Raw genomic sequence first — 21,976 nt, forward strand, 5'->3', positions numbered from 1 at the left:
GGTCCAGCCCTGCTCTGAAGGCTCAGAGCAACAGCTGCTTTATGGATATTTTCAGTCTCTCCCAAAAGTCAAAAAACCACAAATATTCCAGCAAACTATCAAACAGAACCAGGTTCTAATAAAACTTACGGAAATAGGCCCTTAAAGATCAGGGAATACATACTCCAAACAAGACTAACCCCTCCAAGCGTGACCCACAGTGAGCCCTGGCAGTCAGTACTGTCACTTCCTGTCACTGGGGGGGACTGGGGGACTATTCTCCTGGATTCCATTCATACAAATTTCTTATGCCGTCTTCAGTACAATGAGTATCCGTCCCTTGCAACAAGTTCCCAGAAAACACAGCAGGCACAGAATTGTAGATGATGGAATGTTTGGGTTTGAAAGTACCTTAGAATTTCATTCCACTCCCCATCCCTGGGCAGGTACACCTTCCACTAGCCAAAGGTTGCTCCAAGCCCCAGCCAGCCTGGCCTGGAACACTGCCAGGGATCCAGGGGCAGCTACAGGGCAGCCACAACTGCTCTAGGAAACCTGTACCAGGGCCTCACCACCCTCACTGCCAACAATTCCTTCCCAGTATCCCATCTAGCCCTGCCCTCTGGCAGTGGGAAGCCATTCCCTGTGTCCTGTTCCTCCAGCTCCTTGTCTCCAGTCCCTCTCCATCTCTCCTGGAGCCTCTTTAGGCCCTGCAAGGGGCTCTGAGCTCTCCCTGGAGCCTTCTCTTCTCCAGGTGAACACCCTCAGTCTCCCAGCCTGGCTCCAGGGCACAGGGGCTCCAGCCTTCAGAACATCTCCATGGCCTTCCCTGGAGTCATTCCAGCACGTGCATGTCTTTCATGTGCTGGGTTCTCTAGGGCTGGAGACAGCTCTGCAGATGGGGTCTCACCAGAGTGGAGTAGAGGGACAGAATCCCCCCCTCCCCTGCTGCCCACACTCCTTTGTTTCCTTCCAAAACATCACACAGGTTATGTGTTTATGCACTGTCTGAAATCAGTGACAAGGAATTTTAAGTTATTTATATACAGGATAAAACCAAACCTAAGTTGTAGTGCTCACAGAGACCCAAGAGTAAAAGGCACCACTCCAGGTCCAGTCCCTGCAATCAGAAACTGTGCCCTAACACACACGCAAGCCCACATTAAAGACAGTTCTAATTTTTGTCCCAAGCAATCTGACTGAAAGTAAATTCTACAGCCTCCAGCTAACGCTCTCCTTTTACAAACTGAGGGTGTACATATTCTGCATCCACTGGTTCCTGCACATGTCCTATCCTAGACTTTACACACTTTTCTTCTTCCAAGTGTCTGCCCCCAAAGTATCCTCACACAGTGACTGTATCCTTTTGGCTTTCTTGACTATTTCTGTCAGATCAAAATTCTGCATTTTTTTCACTTCCAGTTTTATACAGGTTCCTCAATTACTATTCCTTATCCAACAGTTTGAACATCCTGGGAAATGAGGGGGCAGGGACATAATGGGGTTTACTCAAACACTGATTAAAAAAGGAGGATCTGAAAGTGGCAGGGTCACAAGGGTTCATTCTCACATTCCCTCTAGGCATTTGACAGTAACTTTGTACTGAACCCCAATATTACAGTCCTATCAACTTTTACCTGACTATAGGTAAGAAACTATCCATTGCCTGTATTTCTCTACAATAACCTAGAATGCAGACCATTCCTCTCAGTCTGTACTTACCACCTTTAAACTACAGTAGTATAATGTGGGGATTCACGAGAGTAAGACAGACTTAATTAGCATATCTAGTCTGGTGACTAGGATGCTCTGGAAAGAACAAACAGAACTTTGAGCTCATGAGAAGATGGGATTAGAATTTGCTCAAGAGAAGAAGATTCAATCAACCTCCTACATGGATATGTTGAAAAATGTATGAGTTGTTTGTATGATCTTTTAACCTAATTATTGTAGTAGAAATTATTAACTTTACTGAAATGGTATATAAGTTCTTGGAAAACCTGAGTAAAATCGGACTCTGATCATGGTCAGTCTCCCCATCTCTCCTTCAATCGCCAATAGTATAACATGACCTTAAGTCCTTAAGTGCTAGAAAAACCCAACCCACACAAAACTGACATATATTAACTTATCTTGCCCCAAAATACCCAACAGCATCAGCCTCAGCCATCTCCGCCCACTCAGTGCCCATCGTTTATCTCTACACAGGCTGGGCCAACACACAACAGTCCTGTTACTGCAGGAGACATTTCCGCCTCATGGATGTCTGTGCAGGAAGGGTCTTTGCTTCATAATTCTACTCCGAAACAGCACAATCTACCTATCTGCTAGGGATGCCAGGAAAAATATAAGAAATGGGCATTTACACAGCATTATCTGCTGTCAAGTGTTTATCCCAGGCAAGAAGAGAAGTTTTTTTTGCTTTCTCCTGATGTTCCCAGCCTGCTATAAAAACCTGCATTGCCAAGGAAATTGGTGCTGTGACAGTTTTCAAAATATTTTACTGGGTAGGAATTAAAAAATATTTTTAAAAGTTTGCATATACATAAATAGAAATTTATTCAAGAGACAAAGATAAAAAAGATATCAAGTAGGTCCTTGTCTGGATAAATAATTAACAAAGTAACTACAAAACCTAGTTTTAAGCAAAATACTACAGTCCTTCAGCAGAAAGAATCAAGTTTTGTTTCCACGATAAAAGGCCCTTTCAGGAGAGAGGACACTGGCTTTCTTTCTGTGCATCACTTGGGTTTCTGTCCATCTCCCTGCTTCCTTTCCCAGCTCCCAAGACACACAGCTTCAGTCACCAGCTCCTTCCTTATTCCCAGCCCAGAGCTGACAACTCCAGCTTCACTGAGGAGTCTGATCACCAGAGCACTTCACTAAGAGCAGCTAACTAAGATCTTCCCCATCCTGTCCTCCATAAGAAACCCCAAAATCAAACCTGGGTCTTGTTATGTCAGTGTACCTCAGCATGATAGCAACTTAGTTCAGAATTTGTTTTCTGAACTGGGAATCAGTTTTTGGAGGACACAAGCTGGGTTTGAGGTTTTTGTTTAGCTTTACAAACTGCCATTGAGTGATAACCAGAGAGCCTAAATGCATTGAGAAGTACCACAAAATACCAAGCATCAGCAGAATTCAAAGCAGTGCCTATAGTTTGTGATAAGAACAGATTAAAGCACTCAGATGCACCTTGTGTGGGCTTCTTTAGCACAGTTACACTGTTGTACAACCAGGGCTACAAAATCACGTCAGCCCCGCCAAAAACACAACCATCCTGCATCAAACTTCCCAAAAAGTGTTACAAGTAAGTGCAGCAAGGTAGGACTGGCAGAGCAGGTGATCAAGAGACTGCACGATAACTGCTAAGCGAGTCACAGCACACATACAGCATCTCCTGTTTCCTAACAGCAAGGAAAATACACAGATGTGTGAGCAGAGCAGCCTGGCAGAGCAGGGAGCCATGGCAGAGCTCCAAGGGAAACAGAGAGCACAGGAGATAGAAGAAGTAACAGCTACAAAAGGAGCAAAAGGAGGAATTTGCACACTCTCCACTGTATCTGAGGAATGGCAGAGCTCAAATGCAATTCAGACTTAAAAGGAATGGAAAGAAACAAAAAAATAATATCAAGGGTAATAAGAAAATGTCATACTGCTGTCCCAGCAACACAAGGCTGGAAGTATGGCAGCAGATTTAACATGTGATCTGAGCAGAGGGGCGCAGGATTCTTTCTGTGCCTCACTTCACCAGCAGAGTCTAACAGGCCTCTCAGCTTTGGAAAGCAGTCCCAGAGAAAGACCAGCAGATGAACACTGAGCCAGGGACTGACTGGTTGAGTACCGATCCCAGTCAAACCCATGGGGGGATGAAATGGGCTCTTTGTAAGGGGGATGAGGCACCAGGCTCATGTCCCTGCCAAAACTGTTTCATCTCTGAATGATCAGGAAACTGGAAGAAAGAAAGTAAGCACCACATCCATCTTCAAAAGGAGACAAACACACACACACACACACCTCACACACACTCTAGCTGTATGCCTGAAACTAGTGGAGTTTGAAAGGTCTCTACTGGGACCTGCATTTTACCTCATGATCCATGTCGTGGAGAAGGTGATGGGAATTTGCTCTCACTGAGACTGGAGCTATCACCAGGTTGGGAGGAACCTGTCATAGACTAAAGGGTCAGGCTGCCACATGGGACAGGACAACAGCATCTCATGGAATACAGCAAGGACAGATGCAGAGTCCTGATCGTGCGGAGGAAGACACCCTGGCAACAACAGACTGGACACTTGCTGGCTGGAGACTGTTCTATGGAAAATGAGCTGGGAATCAGGGTATGGAGCATGAGCCAGCAGTGCCCCAAGGGAGAAGGGTAACAGCATCCTGTACACCCAGAAGACAGAACACTTGACTCTGGAGACAAGCACTTGTTACTTGCTGCACACTTATCATGCTTTGTTTTCATACTGCAAGATGTCCTTACATCAAAAAGAAAGCAGCTTTCATTTCTGTCAAAACACATTTTTGGATGGGAACAAACATCTGAAGTAGTTAATGACCAATTTTCAAAACTAACAGTTAAGGGCATGATTTTCCATTCCATGTCTATGTTGATCAAATTCCATCATCATAACATAGACAGTAATAAATAAAATAACTTCTAGCATAAATTCATAGCATGTTTTTTAAAATACAGGAAATTACGGAATCGCGGAATGGTTTGAGTTGGGAGGAACCTTAGAGGCCATTTTATTCAATCCTGTGCCCTGGGTAGAGACACCTTCCACTAGCCCAAGGTTGCTCCAAGCCCCATCCAACCCGGCCTGGAAACCTGGAACATTGCCACAAATCCAGGGGCAGCTACAGCTGCTCTAGGAAATCTGTGCCAGGGCCTGTCCACCCTCACTGCCAACAATTCCTTCCCAATATCCCATCCAGCCCTGCCCTCTAGCACTGGGAAACCATTTCTTCTTGTCTTGTCCCTCCATTCCTTGTCCCAAGTCCCTCTCCAGCTCTCCTGGAGCTCCTTGAGGCACTGGAAAGGGCTCTGAGCTCTCCCTTGAGCCTTCTCTTCTTCAAGCGAACACCCCCAGCTCTCCAAGCCTTGTTCCAGAGCAGAGGGGCTCCAGCCTTGTGCCCAATCCTTCATTAACGGTACAGATGATGCATCTCAGCTACTCTGGAAACACATGAAGCTGAAGCTAAAACCCATAGTTTGAACCAAAAATTTTCTCTTATCCAGTCCCCTAGCACACAGTTCAGTGATGTCCTCCCATCCTCCCCACTAGTGACACTGAGCAGCTGCTGTGTCTCTGACAAAACCATTTGTGCTGTGGTGACCACAGTGAGTTCCAGAAAACACACTACTGGAGACAGAACTGAGTACAGGAACTTCAGTGCAGGTACTGAAGTAGTTAATCATAAATTTCGCTTTTACTTTGCTTACCAAAAATATTCTCCAATGGAAATTTTGGGAAATGGAAGCAAGTGTTTTCTTGTTTACCCAAAGAACTTGTTGAAGCAACAATTAATCATTCTGAAATACTTTAATCTGCCTCATCTCCAGTTAAGTCATAAATGCTGCCCAAAACTACCCTTTAGTCCCTGAAACACCAAGACAGCACCAGAAATCCCACACAGTCCTGTCTGTGTCAGGCTGGGGCAAAGCTCGGCACAGCAAAATAACCCAGGGCTATGCCTAACCTGGAGAGGGCCCTTGGAAGCACTCTGCTGTTGTAGGGCTGGGTCAGTCAGACCAACAATACACTGGCAATTACTGCACCATGCTCCACCTACACAAGAGTACAAAGCTGATAGACTGATATTTAAGCATTACCATGATTTTTCAGACTTTATTGTTAGTCTGTGCAGCAGCTCAGGATCTTCCTTCTACAGGACGTGAACCTGGCTTTGATGCAGTTCCTGGAATTAAGACCCAGACTGCTCGCCTAGTCAATTCCCACTTCCACATCCTACTGAACAGACACTTGATGGCAACAGAAAGTAACTAGCAGGGAAACAAAGAAAATATCTAGTAACATTGATAATGTCTTTCCAGTCCAGAAAGTGTCCCCACCACTTCCCCTGACTTTAGGACACAACTCGCTTTCTGTTCATGGCCAAACAGCGAAGAGTCTCATTTACAGAAGTTTAAAGGCAAAAGTACATTTAGGTGATTTGGAAAGTCTGACCTTCAAACAATTCAGCAAAACCTTACAAATAAAGCTCCCTCTCCTTCTTATGTAAAATCAGTGGTATTTGCCTTGAAACAGATGAATACAAGCAACTCAAACAGACACCTCTTTGGGAAAAAGTCAAAAGCTACAAAGATAACTTGACAAAAGTCTGTTGTCAACCCTGGTTCAGAGAGCTCACAGAGATCTCACCATCACCACAATATGGCAAAAATTCAACCGTAAGAGTAACAGCTTTAAATCATGAAAACAAAAGGGTGGGGATTTTTTAGTAATTAATTTTATTTCACAAAGCCTCTCTGCGTAACCATCATTTCTATATGTCCTCTTTTTATTTTTTCCTTTCTCTCAGTTCCAGAAAATTTCTCTATTGAGATTTAATTTCAGATGCTCCAGGGCTCCTTTTCCAGATGAACTGTCAGCATCTGAGATTCTGGGAAGTGAAAAGGATTTGTAAAGATGTAGTAGTTTAGCACGGATGTGAGGTGATTTTTTCCTCTAAGGAAGTTATAGTAGATGTTGACAGCTTAGTTGACCAATTGAAGAGTTAGTTATGCCCCTGGAAAACCGTGGCTTAAAATCAGAGGATCCCAGGTGCCTTTTCCTTTCGACCTTGCAGGAGGTAAGAAGGGCAGTCTGTGATAACTGAGTGAATATTGAATTAGAATTTGTGATTTGGCAATCCCGTAAAAGGTTTGAACAGAGAGAGATGAGAAGAAGTCCTCTGCATCAGTGAAAGAAGTGAGAAGACATCTCTGTTCCCTGGGATGAAGAATTCTTTGCCTTCGAAGTTGCTTTTCTTTAAAAGTAACACCCCAATATGTGAGTCTACGGCCCATATGTAGTCACAAGAAAGACTATGTGATATGGGAGGTTCCATAACTGCAGAAGTTCCCCAGGCAAGCTGCTTTTGTGTGAGTTAGAAGCCACAAACAGACTGTTTCTCTTGTGGAAAGTTACCAAACAACAGGAGAGACTTCTCTCTCTCAAAGACTGAAAGACTATTCTATAAGTGGTACTGACCTGGAGTTATGAGTTTTGCCTCTTTATAATGTTTGTAGAAAATGAACAGTTTGTGGTGGGAGAAAGGGTTGGTTTAGAAATTTCATTTGTATTTTTTTCTTTTCTTATTTTCTTCTTCTTAGTATGTGTTAATAAAACTATTTGTTTACTTTTAAGTTGGGCCTGTTTTGTCTTTTTCTCCCAAATCCTATCTCCCAGAGGGAAAAGAGAGTAGACATTCAAACTGCTACACTATATTTGGCAAACAGAAACAAAATTCAGCAAACGTGAAACCACTACAAAAGTGAACACAGAAAACACCAGGCCTAAAACTGCACAAAAATACCATAGGCTGTTTTTCAGAGGGAGTCTGAGAGGAAAACGTCTGCCTGCTTACGGCAAGATCTCATTTCTTTAAACAGGACAGAATTTGTTCACCTGCTGTTGGAACAAGAATCTGACTGTTCAAGATGCTGAGAGCTCAAAAATTCACTTCTTCCTTCTCTTGAGGAAAAACTTCAATTTTCAAATAATGGCACTTCTTTAGCTGTGAACATTACAGTACAAAAACCTCAGAGAGTGCTCAGTCACCTCAATCACAGGCTGAGCTGAAACCAACTTTCACACTGCAGAAATGCAGCTGCACCATTGGAAGAGAATGACAGTATTGTAAGATGTGGAATGGTAATTCCCACTAAAAACGTGCTGAAAAATATTATAATACAACCAAAGATGCTGGTACATGGCTCATCTGTATAGCTTGATGAGGGGGAAAGAAAAAGCAAAGTAAGCAGAGCCGTGGAATGGTCTGTACAGCTCTCTTGGCCTTTTTGACTTTTGTACGGTAAGGAGGGATATATTTTAGCCCTCTCAGTGTAACAAGACAGAGCAGAAGGACACCCACGACCCCAAAACAGCAGGGAATCACTGCCTGTTGTGCCAGCCCTGCCTCAAAGCTTTCAGCGAACACTCTCAGGGTCCCTCTGAGTAGCAGCACCACCACTCAGTGACCAGACATTGTTCCCACTCTCGCATCACAGAACAAACACTGAGTGTGCAATCGGAACCATCAGCCAGCTCAGTGAGCAACATTTCTAACAGATTTGGCCCTGATGTCAAACCTTTGGGTATTTCACTAGGGACTCCCTGCCAGCTGCACCTTGTGCTGATGATCCTCCAACTCAAGGATTGGTTTTCAACACACCCACAAGGCCCTTTACCTGGTGACACAGGTCCTCCTCACTTGCAGCACTAAGAACACATCTGCCCAGCCTCAGTGAGAGGCCCCAGGCACTCCCTGCACAACTCCACCACCAAGGCACCTTTTCTCTGGCCAACACCTCTGCTGTTCCAGGAATAGGTGCTGCCATGACTGCTGGAGAACACAGAACATCATCACGAGCCCAGAGTGTACATGGGCTGAACACAGCAGAGTGCCGAGTCCCTGCCCTGCTCTGCCTACTCACAGTGCTCTGGAAGCTCTGCTCTAGGCCAGACTGCTACATAGGCCTAGCCCAAGCAACAGCTAAACAAGTGCTTGACTGTCCTCAAGCAAAGGTCAACAAGGACAAAAACTCCAACCTCCTTTTGGTCAAGTACACCTGACAAAGCTCGGAGCAACCTGCTCCAAGTCCAGGTTCCTGACAGCAGTCAGCACTCAGGGTCATAAGAGGGGTACCAGAAATCCACTGACAACCCCAGATACGCCCCAAATATTGAGAAGCAGAGCCCAAGAACTTCTGCTACAACCATTGCTTCTACTGGCTATGCTCTGATCCTTCTGAAATAACCAAGGCAACCTTTAGGGCTAGAAAGATGGGCAAGAGTCTGGAGGGGAAGGGTTTGAGAAGCAGCTGATGTCACTTGGCCCTTTCAGCTGGAGCAGAGGAGACTGAGGGGAGGCTCCTCAGGGGCTGCAGCTCCTCCTGAGGGGAGGCGGAGGGGCAGGGGCTGAGCTCTGCTCTGGAACAGAGACAGGAGCCCAGGAAGGGCTGGAGCTGTGCCAGGGCTTGGGATGGAGCTCAGGGAAAGGTTCTTCCCCCCGAGGCTGCTGGGGCACTGCCCAGGCTCCCCAGGGAACGGTCCCAGCCCCAAGGCTGCCAGAGCTGCAGGAGTGTTTGGACAATGCTCTCAGGGATGCCCAGGGTGCGATTATTGTTGGGGTGTCTGTGCAGGGCTAGAGGTTGGACTGATGATCCCTGTGAGTCCCTTCCAACTCAGGATATTCCAGGTTTCTCTGATTTAAGTTAACTGCATTCCTATACCCTTGAGAGAACTCAGCTACTACCTCCGAGGCAGCTTATGCGGCCACCTTTATGACAAAGGGAATTAAGTGGAGCTGGCAAAGCTGGTGTTCACAGTTTTTCAGTATTTGGGCCATTTGTCTGCAAACCATTTGCACTTCTCATTAAGTTAACCATTGCCATAAGGCATTCTTGAATGCACATTTAAAGAAATCACATACCACCAAATATGATTAAAGAGCTAGGAAAAAAAACCCAGAGGTAATGATGCATTCCACAGTTAACAGCAAAACTGCATAAACAATTTCATGGGTGTTTTGTATGCAAAAGGAAACTATTTCAGCCAAAGAGAATACTTAAGTATTTTCCACAAACAAGAACACTTCAGAATTCCGTTTCCAGACTGAGTTCACTGCACTGGTGAAATGAGTGGTTGCCCTGTCACGTGAACTTGAGCTACTCACCACTCTGCAGCTACTGGAAGCTGGGCAGTAAAATCCTCCTCCCTTTTCTGCTTGACAAGCTCACATGGACAAGGACATTAATTTCTTTTTTAGCTGCATAATTTCTGAGAATGAGTCTTCCAGAGAAGACATGAAAATAAAAAGGCAGGGAAAGGGTAAAACTTTATGTCTGTTCCTGAGGGATTACAACTATCTGAAAGTATCTTCTTTTGGTCCTGTAAGCAACATGTCCCAGGCACACCTGCAGAGAGTGAGCCATCACGACAGCAATGTTTGAGATGGGCCCCAAATTCCTGCATACAACCTCAGCAAGTTACCCCAAAATGTCCTTTCTGTTCCACAATTCCCAGCAGCAGTGCAGAGATCCCTTTGCCCAGACAGCTGCTGATCACAGAGTTTGACCTTAACGAGTTCCATCAGAAATCACACTGACACAAGCAAATGCAGATTGCAGAGGAAGGCCATGTACAGACAGAGCCTTTGGAACAGTGTGAAGGATCATATCCTACACTTCCTAGAGTAGAGAAAGAGGGAGAACATTCCCTGTCAGGTAGTACAGAAGGTGTGAGGGAAGGAATAGGAACTCTCAAGAAGTTGGATGCCTCCTTTACAAAATCAATCACTGTCAGAAGGAACTCTCACAGAGCGAAGTGTGCACAGCAACCTGTCACCAGGGACTCGGAGCAGGGATATGGTGTCAGGAGAAATAAATAGATCCCACAGAAGTGTGAGACCATAAACACATGGGGAAACAGAATCCCAGAATATTGTGAGTTGGACTGATGGTCCTTGTGGGGCCCTTCCAACCCCTGGCCCTGCCCAGGACACCCCAACAATCCCACCCTGTGTATTCCTGAGAGCGCTGTCCTAACATTCCTGGAGCTTTGGCAGCCTTGGGACCAGGACCATTCCCTGAGGAGCCTGGGCAGTGCCCCAGCACCCTTGAGGGGAAGAAACTCTTCCTAATATCCAGTTTAAACTCCTCCAACACAGCTTTGTGGTAGTTTTATTGAATTCTTTTTCCTTGCACTCTGAGGACAGTTACACAAATATTGCAGGTGAGAAGCACTCCACAGCTCACACAATTCCAATAAGCAGGAGTTTTAGTTTGAATATTACCATGTGCTGCCATTCCACATGAGTTTGGCAGCTTCTTGTTTTTAATAATTGCACAAAAAAGCAGTCTAACTCAACCTTTTCAGAGCTTCAGGACAGTCAGGTTTGAAAGCACCAATACTTCAGCAGAATAAGGGGAAAACAGAAACTAAAACACGCATGACCGACTAACTTTCAGCTTCAGCATTTGGTCCAGAAGGACTGAGAGCCTGTGTACAGCAGGCAAAAGATGGCCAGGCTCTCTTGGAAAATTTAGAGCTATTGAGCAGAAGCATCTGTGCTGTGCACAGTCAGACATGCTGACACAACAAGCCATCAGCATTTGTGCTGCAAGAAACTGAGCAAGCCCAGAGGCCCGGATTCTTGTATTAAGAGGTACTGAAGGAGAAATGCTTTTAAAAACTCACCTATTAGAGGAGTCCAGCCCAGCATGTCTGGAAAGCCAGACCCCAGAACCTGGATGTTGCAGCAAAGTCAAACACCCCCCCCAGGCAAAATACAGCACGCAACAGGTTTCTTCTGTTGGATCATATCCAGCACAAGGCAGTTGCTCCAAGGAAATGGACATTTAACATCATACACATCCCTGGAGAGGGAATCAGTGCAGAGTACAAGTCTGGTCCTGCTGTCTGCAGTCAGTGCTGCAGGGCTACTGTCTGATCAGTGCAGGCCAACTAGACCAACCCCAGACTGCTTGTTCTCAGCCTCATGAGCCAGAGCCACAGGATGATACAATTTCATTGATGGAATCAGGTCAAAGGCTACTCGCAGACCTCAGCAATCATGATGACAAGCCAGGAGATGCATCAGTGAAAAGTTACATTGCAGGCTGGACACTGCACCATACTACATTGGGAAGTGGGAATCAGCATTCCAACATTTCCCTACGGTTCAAAGCCAATGAATTCTATAATTCCAATTCCAATTAATTCTATAATTCTCTTATGAAAATCCTGGATGTCCAAGACATACTCATCATAAACACAAGTATAGTAAGCAGCATAGCAACAATCCAATATCTGCTTGCTGACCCCCAGTACTGATTCACTCATCACAAGTCAAGCAAAGCCATGTCTGGAAGTGCTGAGGAATGCATTACACAAACTGAGGAAGGCAAAGCACAGCACTCTATTCCTCCAGTATGATCAGGAGGAGCTCTGCCTCCTTCGAATGCTCATCTACTGTGCACAAGTTTCTCTGTATAGGTACTGAACAAAAAAAAAAAAAAACAGAAAAGGAAGCTGTCACATCTCAAACAACACACCAGACACACAGTCACAACTTTATCAATGGTTATAACCCATATATACCCTAACCAAAAGTTCCTGGAAAGGAATGTGAACTGACACCATGGTTTCCTGCTACTTTCACCTTCCTGTAATTCTCATCGGTAGTGAGATAAAGGGTAAGCAGTCTGGAGGCTTCAAGGAGTTTCTCTACATTTTATAACCACAACCTAGCACATGGAACACAGATTATTCAATACTCTGCTGCATTTGAAGCAAAACACAACAACATATGTAATGATCATAATAAAATATGTTGCTCAAAAAACCCCAAAGTTTGGCTTTCAAATCAATTCTTGAATCCCAGTAATCAGTTGCCAGGCAGCTTATGCCAATTCAGTAAATCATGAGAAACTACATTCCAGGCAGAGGTATTTTCTGCCCCATGTTTCATTAAGAGACAATAAATTGAGAAGAAATGTACAAATAATTCAATGTTTTACAAAAAACATGCATTATCAACTAAACATTGATTTTATCTCTGCAAACACAAATGACAAAGGGAACTTCAAAGACAAAATACTCTTGATTATTAAAACTTTATGGGGGCACCAAAAGCTAGGACTTCATTAGAAAGAATAAAGTGATCCAAAAAGTCTAATTCCAACAAAAGCAAAAGGTTCCCTCCCTCCTGTTCAGGCCATTCAACCAGCTCTATCTCACATGCCAATATTATGACTTATCTGACCAGAAACCAAGGTCAGGGAGCTGAACAGGTTTTTCTGCAGCTCCAGTTTCCTGCTGTCTGCCACAGGGTCAGAGAAATGCAAGTGGAGGCACAAGAAAAGCAGAACCATGCCACAGGATTTTTCTGTTCAGGGACCACTGCAAAGCCATCTGTTTAACAAAGACTTTGAGAATATAGAATATAATGCAAACATCAAGGGGCAGAAACAAAAGCAAAAGGAAGAAAAAAATGTTCAGAAGGGACCAGTTCTTTGGCACTGATACTCCAGAACTATCAGTAAGCATGGAGATAATTGGTAACTGCTCCTAATAGTGTTGCAAGCAAATGAAAAATTAAGCAGCAGCAAAATTCAGTGGCATGACCACAGCAGCCACACAGAATCCAATACCTGCAAACACTTTAGAGAAAAGCCAGTGTTCTGTCCACAGGCACTCAAGGACTCTCTGCAACAATAACAGCAATTTTACTTTTGATTCTTGAAGATAAGAACTACCTCGAGCTTAAAGGTGTATATTTTGGACATTAAGCTACCCAGCACTGTCAAGTTCCAAGTTAAAGTTAACCAGACTCTACCAGAGTGTTTGATGCTACAGGTAACAGTATGAAGCAGGCTGTCAGCTTCAAGCACTGATGAGTCTCTTGCTTCCCACTGAAAATATCCTTCCCTCCCACACATTCTGTGCTTATTTTACAGTCTAAAGTGTGGGTCAGCTATGACTTGCTATCATTAAGCAAGGGGTCTGATTCCTTGCAAAACTAGCCTTCAGAGTAAGTCTCAGCTTCTAAGTGTTGCAAAGCATATGACAACATCTGGGACCAACACTCAACTACCAAAACATTCAAAGAAATTATGACTGAAATCATCTTTTTATCATGACTGAATATATACATCCCTTAAGTACAGATATAGACAGACAGACATCATGAGATACTTCATCTGTAAGATATCAGGAAAGACAGAGACATGGACACCACAGGGACTACTGAGAAGGGAAATTCTGACATGTTTAATTATTCAGTTCTCATGGGTATTCTCAAATAAAGCACTAAAGATGATGCACAAAGAGGTCTCATGCATTCCATCAGCTCCCATGCAGCTTTTACAGACTGGGGAGCAGTCTCAGGCAGGTTCCATTACTGATTAGACAACAATCAGTACTGCTGAATTTCGAAATACAACACTGAGCACACACAGCAGAGAATTCCACAAGCAGTGAGCTGCAGGCTGGAAACAAACACCAGTGCACAGCTAGTTAACAGCAATATTTTTTTCCCCTCCAGAAACAACCAAGTGCTCTCAGTGAATCCAACATTCTGCAAATTCTGAACAAGAATAACCAAAACCTGTAAACGAAGTATTTTAACAGTGCAAGGATGAAAATATCTTCAGAGAACAGCTAAAACCTCCTGAAACTAAGCAGATATGGAAGGAGTTGCTCTCTAAGCATTTGTTATGCTTCAAGGAACAATTAAATTTCACAAGTCAGAACAATTCATTCCACTCATATTTTAAAGCTACTACTACCAATCCTATTCAAGGAACTTACAAGTTAAATTCCACAACAGTGATGAGACCTACAGCCACTTCAGAACCTCAGCACGCCTTTATTCTACTGATCAAAATCAGAACAAAAGGTTTGTTTGTATATTCAGAGTTCAGGTGAAGTCAAAAACACTCAGACTGTATGAAGAATAAATCAGCTGGGGACTAAATCTAAACCACTTTTAGACCTGTCTATTAATGTTCAAATTTGGGAACTGTACTTCTTAGAATTCTTACTCATACACACAATAGTCATTAACTTAGCCTTGAGCATTCCATCCTCCCCATACCCAATCCTGGCATTACTGGAGTTCCAGGTAAACTTGTCAATAGTTTGATTACATACGCTCAAATATTTAGTATTTCTACATTAAGTTGTATTCAACCAAGTATCTGCTCAAACAGTCTAGAACAAGGTGACAATTTCTGAAATACTAAATCATACCTGCAACTTTGTCCCGAATAAGTTTTGCAGATTCCACTTCGCCGATGCTGCTGAACAGACTCCGTAATTCATCCTGTGTCATGTTCTGAGGGAGGTAGTTCACAATTAAATTTGTCCTACCAATATCATCCCTGCAATCTTCAGCCATGTGATCTTCATAACCATTGGACATTTTACAATATATCTGCAAAGTGAAAAAATCCTCAGTGAGGTTTAGATCTTCACACTTCCATAAACCAAATTTCTTCCACCTGAAATAAGTTTGAATGTTTATTTTAAAAACTGAGAACAAGCCTCTGCTTCAGCAATGCATTTTTTCAACCTAGAAAACAAAACACTATTTGTTGAAAATTCCAGAACAATTCATTCTTTCAAAAGCACAAACACGACATTTTACGGAACTATCTACCATTAAAGAACTCCTCAGGATTACTATTTTTTTACATTAATAAAAAGCATTAAGATAGATTTTGAAGACATTCCTGTAAACACCAAAGTATTCCCAACAGCCAAGGCAAAAATCAAGTATCCCATGTCCAGGTACTTGACCAGTGACAGCCAAACTGCTACCTCAACCTAAATTCCAACCTTATGCCCAGAACTCTTTCAGACAGGGAGACAAGAAGCAGCAAGATCTGACCCAGTTCGGTATTTCAGCTGGGGACTATTAATTTTCTGAATGTTTTCCCCTGTAAACGTTGTCAATCCTGCAACCTCAAGGCCTGTTACTGTAATGCTGCCTTTGGTGCTTAACTGTGTGTATGAAACCGGTGAGTGCTGCACACTGACTTAGGGGTATATTGAGTATTTGGTAGAGTTTCTATTTTTGCAGCTTTTTAAAGAAAGCCTTGAGAAAATATCCAGAAATCCAATTACAGGAAGATACTCTCTGCCTCAGTCCACCATCAGGGACTGAATCCTGATGTTTTAGCTGACCTGTAACTAAAACAGCAGACTCAAGCTGCTCATGGCTTGCCGGAATCCTAGTTTTTCAAGCACTTCAACTACTTTGAAATAGTTAAAGTCAGGATAGCTAAACCCTGTTTCTGCAACAGTATCTACATATCTGGATCTGCTAAAGGATAAGCCATTCCAGGGACTGCACCACTACTGACAGGCAGAAGCTGAATAATGGAAGAAGTCAGAAACGGCAGCCAGAAATCCTCAGTCTAGAAAGGGAATGCTTCCTGCATGAAGGGACCTCCAGGCCCTTCACCAGCAGCTGCCCAGCTGTTAATTCATGTTTTGACAGTGAAAGTAAAATTTTTAAACAAATACCTGAGCACATCACTATAAAGTAAACCATGAGAAGACTTATGCTAATTTGAAATTTAACACAGTATGGATTTGAACTGAATTTTTACCTTTTTAATATGTGTTGAAGCATTACGAGCGGGCAGCTCTTGCTGCCAGAACCATCAGGTTCTCTCCCCATTTTTGTGTTTCAAGTATCAACACGAACCCACTCCAGCACTCTCTGCCCATGGGATAACCAATCTGTAGTGTGAAAGCAATAGAAAATCACACAGGGGGGGAAGCCCTTTTTGTTTTGTTAGCAGTTTTAATCTGCTTTCCTTGCAGCAAGATAAGCACCAGTTAATGCCACAGGATAGTAGAGCAAGGGGAAGCACTGCAAAGCTGGAAGCAGGAGAATACGCTCCTCTCGGCAGACAATTTTTAAGCTGCCAAGTCATCTCAGCTGTACTGCAAATTCTATCATTAAATACACATTCTCTCCTTGCTCTGTCAGAACTTGCTAAGCACAACCTCAGAGAAGTTTCCTGTTCTGATAAAAAACACTCAAACAGCTGACCCATCTCTGGTCATCACGTCTAAGTTATAAAACCATGTAACACATATTTTCAGAATTATTTGAATAGAAGGCAACTTTGCTTGCCTTTGCCCTCTACAAAATTCAAGTCCTGCAAGCTGAACACACCAATATGTTGATGAGTGCAAGTTGTATGGCACAAATAGAATATTTAGTAAGCAAAGGAAGAAAAATTGAGATTTTTTTCCACTTTTAAGAGGAAAAAGTTAAAATTCCCTTCATTTTAACCAAATTTACCCTTTACTGCCATTTATTTATCTTATAAATCTTTCCAGCTGCTGAGATTAAGAAATTGCTATATATTGTAATGATTTCAACAACAGACACTTAAAAGATTGGGGGGTTGGATTTAATGCTCCAGGATGTATCTGCTGCCTGAAAAGGAAGCACCACAGTCAGATACCCAGAAGAAAAACCTTCCCAGCACACCATGATGGCAAGTTACCACACCCATATTTCGCATAAAGCAGAATTGGCAAGAGTTTGGCAAGCGGCTACTGACCTTCTATCATTGTCCCACATCCTCTAACCTGTCTGCAATACTCACAGTCTACATCTCCCAGGACAGTCTAGCAGCACCCGGGGCAGTGCTGATTCAGAGCCATTTGAAGGTGGGAAGGAAGTTTCTACCTGCTTTTCTTCAGGCTTTCAGAAAGCAAACATAAGAAGCCCTTGCATACAGGCCTGGTAAATGCTTCCATGGGATACCAGGAACAAAGCATGCAGGAGCAATAAAGGCACAGTGAAGACCTAAAGGAGCAGAGCATTGAGAGGGAAGGTGCTTCTTTCTTCCTAATCTCTTGCTGAGCACTTACACAATCTGCTGCAGGACTAACACTGTCCAGCCAGCCTGGAAGTTAATAGGAAACCACTTCCTCTGCTGGTGAGCTGTTAAGGAAACTCCCCCATTTGACCAGTCTGATGCCACTCTGGGGGCCCCACTGGCACGGCCAGTAACAAAACCCCTTTGCAGCGGTGGCTCCAGTCACCCCATAGACCCTGTGTGACTCCCTGCGCACCCCACACTCCCCCCAGTCAGAGCACTTCCTCTCATCGGCTCGGACCCATGTTTCCCATAGCACGATCCTAGACTCTGGTTCCTTTTGTGGTCCAGTGACATAGAACAGCTCAAGCTGGTGCCCCTGGGGAGGGACTCTGGACAAAGCCCCCCAGTGCCCACTCCCAGTCTCTGCCGATGCTGATGCTTAGTCCAGGGTCTTCTCAATGTGTCAGGGGAGACTTAGTTTGGGTATTAGGAAAAGGTTCTGGAAGAAGCTCCCCAGGGAAATGGTCATGGTCCTGACTCTGTCAGAGTTGAAGAACCCCCTCCCAAAACAACCTGCAGTTCACACTGCCACTGCCCACCTGCACCAGGTGTATTCCTCAACAGGAGAATAGTTCTCATGCCAGCAAGTTAAAAAGAGCCCCTGAAGAACTGTAACCTCTGCATGCTGCAAGGATGTACAAATAGAAAAAGAGCTATAAGATACAATGGGTGAAACAAGCAATGCTACACTGGAAAACAAGTTTTTATTCTCCTCTCACTGAAATATGCTAAAGGAATGTCCTGATCTTTCTTTACCAAAGAGATAACAATTCATTTCTATCATTAATTTTTCCAGATTTGAAAACCAGGCCTAGCCACTAATTTGTATCTAGAACTTCATTAACTGACATTTGCCAATCTACAATGACATAAATCAAAAGACTGAATGCATTTATATCCCCAGTGGACAGGTCAATGATGACAAGAAGGCCCAATGGCTCCATTCAGGAAGGCTGACTGAAAAGAGATTGGTAGTTTGCAGCTTTTCCAAAACAGGCCTTAATTTTTATGTTCCAAAAAACTAAAACTTTAAGACTAGGATCCACTGCACTGCACTTCCTAAAATGACAATTTTTAAAAAAATAACCAAATGCTGCAGAAGCTTGTTTGAAAAGGCAGCAGCCACCTTCTTCCTTGGGTAAGATGTCCTAAAACTTACAATGCCAAGGGTGCACAGAGCAACAATAAGAATCATATGTGCCATGTCTAAATCTTCCCCTAATTCTGGAGGTGCTCGAAGCTACGCAGTCCAACACTTCCTCACCTGTGCCAATGACTGCTCAGGCACCATCAGCCAGGCCAGCACTCCCAGGACTGGACTGAAGACTGCTCTGGGAAACCTGTACCAGGGCCTCACCACCCTCACTGCCAACAATTCCTTCCCAATATCCCATCTAGCCCTGCCCTCTGGCAGTGGAAGCCATGCCCCCTTGTCTTGACCCTACATCCCTTGTCCTAAGTCCCTCTCCAGCTCTCCTGAAACCCCTTTAGGCCCTGCAAAGGGCTCTGTGCTCTCCCTGCAGCCTTCTCCAGGTGAACACTCCCAGCTCTCCAAGTCTGGCTCCAGAGCAGAGGGGCTCCAGCCCTCAGAGCATCTCCATGGTCTCCTCTGGTCTTGCTCCAACAGGTTCATGTCTTTCTTGTGCTGGGCTCCTCAGAGACAAAGGCAGCTCTTCAGGTGGGATGGATGATGGATCAGCTAGTACAGAACTTAAGATGGGAAATTCTTCCTGGATCACAAGCTCTGTGACACAGAGCTTGTGGCACCTTGACTGGGAATGGGCCACAGTGAGTACAGCATGGTCTTTAAACCACAGCAGACCTGAGGCTGCTGACCAGCTACTCACCCAAAACCTCCATCTTTCTTTGCAATGAAGTGCAAGTCAGCATCACCCAGGACACTATACAGGAAGGGCTTCAGTTGACAGCATCTGACAAAGTCCCTGAACTGGTGAAATCTCTTTGCTGGTGTTGCCAGTGGAAAATTAACAGGAACTCGGAAACCAGTGATGCTGCACCTTTCTGCCCATGAGCTGTTTCGTCAAGTTGCGCTTCAGTCTCATAGGTTTATTCTTGAGCTCTGCCTGTGTATTTAAGAATCTAAATGGGGTGCCTCAAGTAGAACCTCAAGGCTGTTAGACTCCTTCTGTTTCTCCAGCACACAGATATTTGCACTTCCCCCCCAGAGTCATGGCTGACTAAGAAACAACAATCTTGTCTTAAGCTGCTGAGCTGTTTCTTGGAGACCACACCTGAAACAGAACAAAAAGGACACTACTACATTGAGGCAAGTGCCAGACCAACCCAGAAGGCAGGTGCAGAGGTGCTGAGATGTCTAGGCTGGAACACATGTCAAAACCAATGCTGCCTGAAGAGCTCCCATGAATTTAAACTGCTTCAGGACAACAGTTTTCAAGAACTATCCAACACAGTGTTGTCATGCAAAAAATTACTTTGCAGGCAGCTGTCATGCCAGGATTGAGAAGCAAGAGTTTAATCACAACAGAGAAGGACAGACACTGAGGGAAGTAAAAGCAACGTACTCTCTTCTCTGAAATCACTGTAAGGAACAAAACAGGTTTCCTGAATAGCTACACCACAGGAAACCCTCCCCTAGGCCTACCTGCCTCCCAAGAAAAAGGAAAGTGTTTCCTAGTGCTCCACAGTTACCACACATCTCTCTCAACCACTTAATTCAGACTTCACTATATAACAGAGCCTTTCCCCATAATCTACAAGAAAACACGTTATATTCTTTATACAAACTCTTTTCATGGCCCCAACAGCTCTCCATATTGCACCCCACGAGCACAGACCTCTCCATGAACACACAGACAGACCACAGGACAAGGACAGTGCAGTGCAAGCCCTGTTCATATTTGATTCACCATACATTCATGCACTAGTCCTTCAACTTCCCATCAAATCTTCACCAAACAGCAAAAACCATCTGGGTGGGGGGAGGGAGAAACCAAAAATCCAGATTGTCTCTTAAATTCAAGAACAGCACTTACACAGTGTATGAGGGAAAACAGCATGAAGTTGAGAATCGAAGGTCATCCCAGCGTGTACAGGTCACGCATGTCAAAACCTCAACTCAGATCCAAGCAACATGTCTAGATCTTCCAACAGATTATTTTGCTGTACATTTATGAGGGCAGAGGACAATGCTCTTCTTATGAATAAAACCAAATCAGGTATGAGGGAGTGTGGCCATGTTTGAGAGGCACCTGATGCTGTTCCCAAAAGTCTGTGACCACAAGCCAAGAGTCTTGATCTCACTTTTCTTTGCTCAGGATGAGTGGCAGCTATGTTTCTTGAGTACAAATCCTAAGTTCTGCTGGAAAAGCCATCTTCCTGAACTGTGAACATGATTATGGTATATACATGGAAATTTAAAGGCAGAAAATGAGGTGTCACAGATTCTTCCCCCAAACTAGTTACCCTAGTTCTCCTTCTACGGTCCCAGAGCAATCAATCAGATCAATATTCTCTGGCTTATCTGAATTCCTCTGCTCTGCAGCCACAATATTTTAAATCAGTAAACAAAAAAACTTCAAATTCAATATTCAGTTTGATTCAACTCTCCCTTCTCTCCCCACAAATATGAAACCAACTCAGGGCTGACACATGCTAATAAAGGTCACTAAAACAAAGTTTGTCTTTAGACAGGAAGATTCTTTTACCCTGAAACTCTGAATGTTGTCACAGATGCTGTACATACATGATCCTTCCACACTGATATGTAAATTCTGTTTGTAAATTTGGCAACCAAGCAAACCCTTTCTACTTTCCAACCCTTCGGGTTTTCCGGAGCTAACAGATCTCATCTCTTTGAATCTTTTCCCCTTTGCACACCTGAAATGAGGACACTACCTTTGTTCTCCTCAGCTTGATTGCATCTAAGATTCCAACACTTTTGCCAGTAAAAACAGCTCAGCACCAGAAGTGGCCATTACTAAAATCTGCTGCTGCTGCATTTCCACAAATTCTATTTCCATACGCTTAATCAGTGATTTCAATACAACATAATTTAGGCTTTTTGGGGTTTTTTTATGCTGTTTTATAAACACTGACCATAAATTTAGTTTTAAGCACATTTTCAGTCAAACAAATCTCAACTGTCATAATTTTAATATTTCAGCAAAGGAGTTTTAGATGTTCCTTAGCAATCAGACTTGTCTGGAAGGGTTTTAAATGCTTCCCTTAGTTGCATTTTCATTCACATCCATATAATATCATCAAGGTGTTTTTGTCAATGCTTATATTGCCATTCAGAGACAAAAGCATTTGAGGCCAAAAAAAAAAAAAAAAAGCTGCATTCTGCAGAGCAATGACCTTATTTTACCAGTC

The 21,976-nt window shown here is 43.7% G+C and overlaps 1 protein-coding gene across 4 annotated transcripts in view; it reads right to left on the bottom strand.

Annotated features, from left to right (window-relative positions):
* ELAVL1 (ELAV like RNA binding protein 1) overlaps positions 1-21,976 on the bottom strand; it is a 41,065-nt gene that overhangs the window by 15,250 nt on the left and 3,839 nt on the right. For 3 of the 4 annotated variants that reach the window (XM_083880095.1, XM_083880094.1, XM_083880097.1), the window contains exon 2: positions 14,967-15,150. In XM_083880095.1, the coding sequence (XP_083736221.1) occupies positions 14,967-15,138 (172 nt within the window). In that variant the 5' untranslated portion in view covers positions 15,139-15,150. Of the gene's footprint in view, positions 1-14,966; positions 15,151-16,330; positions 16,420-21,976 lie in introns of those variants that run through there. The other variant, XM_083880096.1, reaches the window with a different exon arrangement.

This window comes from Zosterops lateralis (assembly GCF_965231275.1).
Source record: "Zosterops lateralis genome assembly, chromosome: 29".
NCBI classification, from domain to species: Eukaryota; Metazoa; Chordata; class Aves; order Passeriformes; family Zosteropidae; genus Zosterops; species Zosterops lateralis.